Source organism: Sinocyclocheilus anshuiensis, unplaced genomic scaffold (genome assembly GCF_001515605.1).
Source record: "Sinocyclocheilus anshuiensis isolate Anshui unplaced genomic scaffold, SAMN03320099.WGS_v1.1 scaffold1979, whole genome shotgun sequence".
NCBI classification, from domain to species: Eukaryota; Metazoa; Chordata; class Actinopteri; order Cypriniformes; family Cyprinidae; genus Sinocyclocheilus; species Sinocyclocheilus anshuiensis.
In genome coordinates, this window is record NW_015548473.1 from 380,413 (window position 1) to 384,484 (window position 4,072).

At 36.2% G+C, this 4,072-nt stretch overlaps 1 protein-coding gene across 1 annotated transcript in view; it reads left to right on the forward strand.

Moving 5' to 3' along the window:
• atp1a1b (ATPase Na+/K+ transporting subunit alpha 1b) overlaps positions 1-4,072 on the forward strand; it is a 16,939-nt gene that overhangs the window by 5,829 nt on the left and 7,038 nt on the right. Inside the window, exons 10-18 of the mRNA XM_016444731.1 lie at positions 116-250; positions 445-640; positions 730-905; positions 980-1,116; positions 1,201-1,351; positions 1,707-1,875; positions 1,947-2,101; positions 2,202-2,325; positions 2,606-2,751. Of these exons, the coding sequence (XP_016300217.1) occupies positions 116-250; positions 445-640; positions 730-905; positions 980-1,116; positions 1,201-1,351; positions 1,707-1,875; positions 1,947-2,101; positions 2,202-2,325; positions 2,606-2,751 (1,389 nt within the window). The remainder of the gene's footprint in view (positions 1-115; positions 251-444; positions 641-729; positions 906-979; positions 1,117-1,200; positions 1,352-1,706; positions 1,876-1,946; positions 2,102-2,201; positions 2,326-2,605; positions 2,752-4,072) is intronic.

Consider the following 4,072-nt stretch of genomic DNA (forward strand, 5'->3'; position numbering starts at 1 on the left):
TATATATTTATTTATTTTGTCCCATCCAATAATGTCATGTATGTCATCTCTTCATTGTGGATATTGTTTGTAATATTTTCTAATAAATTTCTCACTTGTGTGTTTAAATGTTTAGAGAGATGTTGCTGGTGATGCGTCTGAATCTGCTCTTCTGAAATGCATTGAGCTTTGCTGTGGATCAGTGAAAGAAATAAGAGACAAATACACCAAAGTGGCAGAAATTCCCTTCAACTCTACAAACAAATATCAGGTACTGGAATTAGGATCTTGCATCTCTACTTATAGTACAAAAATGGGTTTTAATTTAGGATGTCAGTCAATAAAGAATTACAACTCAAACGTGTAAAATATGCCATTAATTAACATGTTAAATTGACAGCCCTGATACTACTAATAAAATGCATCTCATCATTATCTGAAATTATTTGGTGCTTGCATTGGCAGCTGTCCGTGCACAAGAACCCAAATGGTGGCACAGAGTCTAAACACCTGCTGGTGATGAAAGGAGCCCCAGAGAGAATACTGGACCGCTGTGCTACTATATTGATCCAAGGGAAGGAGCAACCTTTGGATGATGAAATGAAAGAAGCCTTTCAGAATGCTTATCTGGAGCTTGGGGGCCTTGGAGAAAGAGTTTTAGGTAAAAGAGAAAAAGCTGCTTCTTCAAAGAAAAGTTGTGAGTTCACCTAAGCACATTGTGGACTGATCATTCACATTCTTCTCCAACAGGATTCTGTCATTTCTACCTCCCTGATGAACAGTTTCCAGAAGGTTTCCAGTTTGATACTGAAGATGTGAATTTCCCTACTGAGAATCTGTGCTTTGTGGGTCTCATGTCAATGATCGACCCTCCACGTGCTGCTGTACCTGATGCTGTGGGCAAATGCAGAAGTGCAGGAATCAAGGTAAAGCAGAGATGCAAATCCATTACAATGTGCTGAAATTATTATATTTTACACATATGTTTCTCAACTGTTAGGTTATCATGGTAACCGGTGACCATCCAATCACTGCCAAAGCCATAGCAAAGGGGGTTGGGATTATTTCTGAGGGTAATGAGACTGTGGAAGACATTGCTGCTCGCTTGAATATACCTGTCAATGAGGTCAATCCCAGGTATTGTGTTAGTTTTACTAAAAATGTTACTCTTAATTTGCCCTTATATGAAGCTAATAAGTCAATAAATTACTCTCTTTTCAGAGATGCAAAGGCCTGTGTGGTTCACGGTGGAGACTTGAAGGACCTCACAGCTGAACAGTTAGATGATATTCTGAAGCACCACACAGAAATTGTGTTCGCCAGAACGTCCCCACAGCAGAAACTTATTATTGTTGAGGGGTGTCAACGTCAGGTAATCATTGAACTTCTGAATATACCTAAATAATGGGCTGTGTACTGAATACTTCAATTAGACAGTTCAGAACAGTGGTTTTCTAAATTTCTGATGCCAAAGATCACCAAATATGATCCCCCTTGTGAGGGATCCCCTTTCTAAAATAAAAAGGCAGCTAAGTATTTTAATGTACTTTACAGAAGTTTCTGAAAGAGATTAATACTTTTATTTTTCCATAAAAAAGTATCACAGTTTTCACAAAAATATTAAGCAGCAAAGCTGTTAGAAAATGTTTAGAAAATTGCAATTTTGTGTTAATGTTAAACACGTGTATACATACATATATACATAAATAACCATTTCTGTTCCAAAGGGAGCCATTGTGGCTGTAACAGGGGATGGTGTGAATGATTCTCCAGCACTGAAGAAGGCTGATATTGGTGTTGCTATGGGCATTGCTGGCTCAGATGTGTCCAAACAGGCTGCTGACATGATCCTCCTGGATGACAACTTTGCCTCAATTGTCACAGGTGTAGAGGAAGGTACATGAGACCTTTTTTCATATCTTCTCAATGTTGTGGGCTCCTTTATTATCGTGTTCTCTCCACTCTAGGCCGGCTGATCTTTGACAACTTGAAGAAATCCATTGCTTACACCTTGACCAGTAACATCCCTGAGATCACACCCTTCCTGTTCTTCATTATCGCCAACATCCCCTTACCTCTAGGAACTGTTACCATTCTGTGTATTGACCTGGGAACAGACATGGTCAGTGCAGAACTCACTGGGTTATTTTCTTTTTCACACTTGCATTTGGTACTTTATCTCTACAAGAGATGACAGTTAATCATTTTGTTTTGTTTTCAAGGCCCCTGCTATTTCTCTGGCATACGAGGCTGCTGAGAGTGATATCATGAAGAGACAGCCCAGAAACCCTAAAACAGACAAGTTGGTGAATGAAAGACTTATTAGCATTGCATATGGACAGATAGGTAGGTGGCTATTTTTTGGCTTTGTTTCAGTAGCTAAAATGGTAGAGCATGGCGCTAAAAGTGATACAATTGTCAGTAAATTTCCTAGAGAACACATCCAAGAAGAAGATTCCAGAAGACTGTCGTTTTTAATGATATTTGACCAGGTGCTAAATTAGTATGTTGATCTAAGTTTTTCCTGACTAACATGCTATCATATAAAAGCTTCTCATGTCAAAATGTGAAAATGGCTTCACAATTTAAAAAGAGTTTTAATGCAATATTGTATCTTGTTGTGCAGGTATGATTCAGGCTCTGGCTGGATTTTTCACATACTTTGTTATTCTTGCTGAAAATGGCTTTTTACCATCAAGACTACTAGGAATTCGTGTATTTTGGGATGACAAGCATATTAATGACCTGGAGGACAGTTATGGGCAACAATGGGTAGGTATTATGAATTACTTTACAGCTGTGAACCATACATTTGCTACTTGTTAGTCAGGGGGAGGGATATTCTTATTCTAGAAAGCATTGTTTTGGATAAAAATATGTTTAGTGCAAGTGCAACATGAGTCAATAGTATTACTGTATTTTCCCCAAAAGAAGAAGTCCTTTTAAATGCATACAAAACTGTTGAAAAGTTTGGGATGGGTAAAATTATTAATGTTATTTTAAAGAAGTCTCTTCTCATGTTCACCAAGGCTGTATTTATTTTTTTATGTAATTTATTCCAGTGATGGCAAAGCTGAATTTTCAGCAGCAATTACTCCAGTCTTCACTGTCACATGATCCTTCAGAAATCATTCTAATATGCTGATTTGATGCTGAAGAAACATTTGTTATTATCAATGTTGTGCTGCCTAATATTTTTTTGAGAAAACTGACACTTTTTTTTCAGAATTCTTTCGAGAACAGCATTTATTTCAAATATAAGTCTTTTGGAACATTATAAATGTCTTCACTAGGGCTGTCCTCGACTAAGGATTTTTCTGGTCGAATAGTAGTCGTTCATTTTAAGCATTAGTCGACTAATCGCACGTTTATTAATAAACCATTTAAATCATTATTATGAGCCTTTAACTTAAGCTCGGGGCGTTTTTTGGTATTTTCGCCTAAATTTAACATACTCAAATTCAAATGTTTACCCTGCACACATACAATGGAGGAAATGAAAAAAAAATGGTTTCATTGTAAAGAAAACCCTTTGAACTACAAAATATGAGTGTAATTCTTTATAAATAACATTATATACTTTTCAAATATTACTATAAACACAAAAAAAACATAGGCACTTTTGGAGATTTAAAACTAATTATTTTTTTGAAAATCTGTAATTCAGGTTCTATTAGGCCCAGCTCTCTGCAGTTTACTTTGTTTGATGCCACTAGATGCCAAAAAGTACCAGAAAAAATAATCTTTAAAATAACAGCTTCTAAACAGGAGTTACTACATTATTTGTGAAGCGAGTCAGAATGTCTATTTTTAATTGATTATTATGTTTAATTTTTATGTTTTTCTAAGTAGTAATATACAAAATGGCACAAGCGAATTGAGCGAATTGGCACATATTGTGTTATTCTACAATCAGTTGAATTATTTCAGGATGCACAAGACTGTCTACATTATGAAATATATCTGGTCTATCACATTCTAAAATAGAATCCATATCCTCCAGCTTTATATCATTCCATTTATATGCATTCTGTATTGGGATACTGCTTCACAGCATCTCTCACCTCATCAGTTGACTCACTCCTGTATCCAG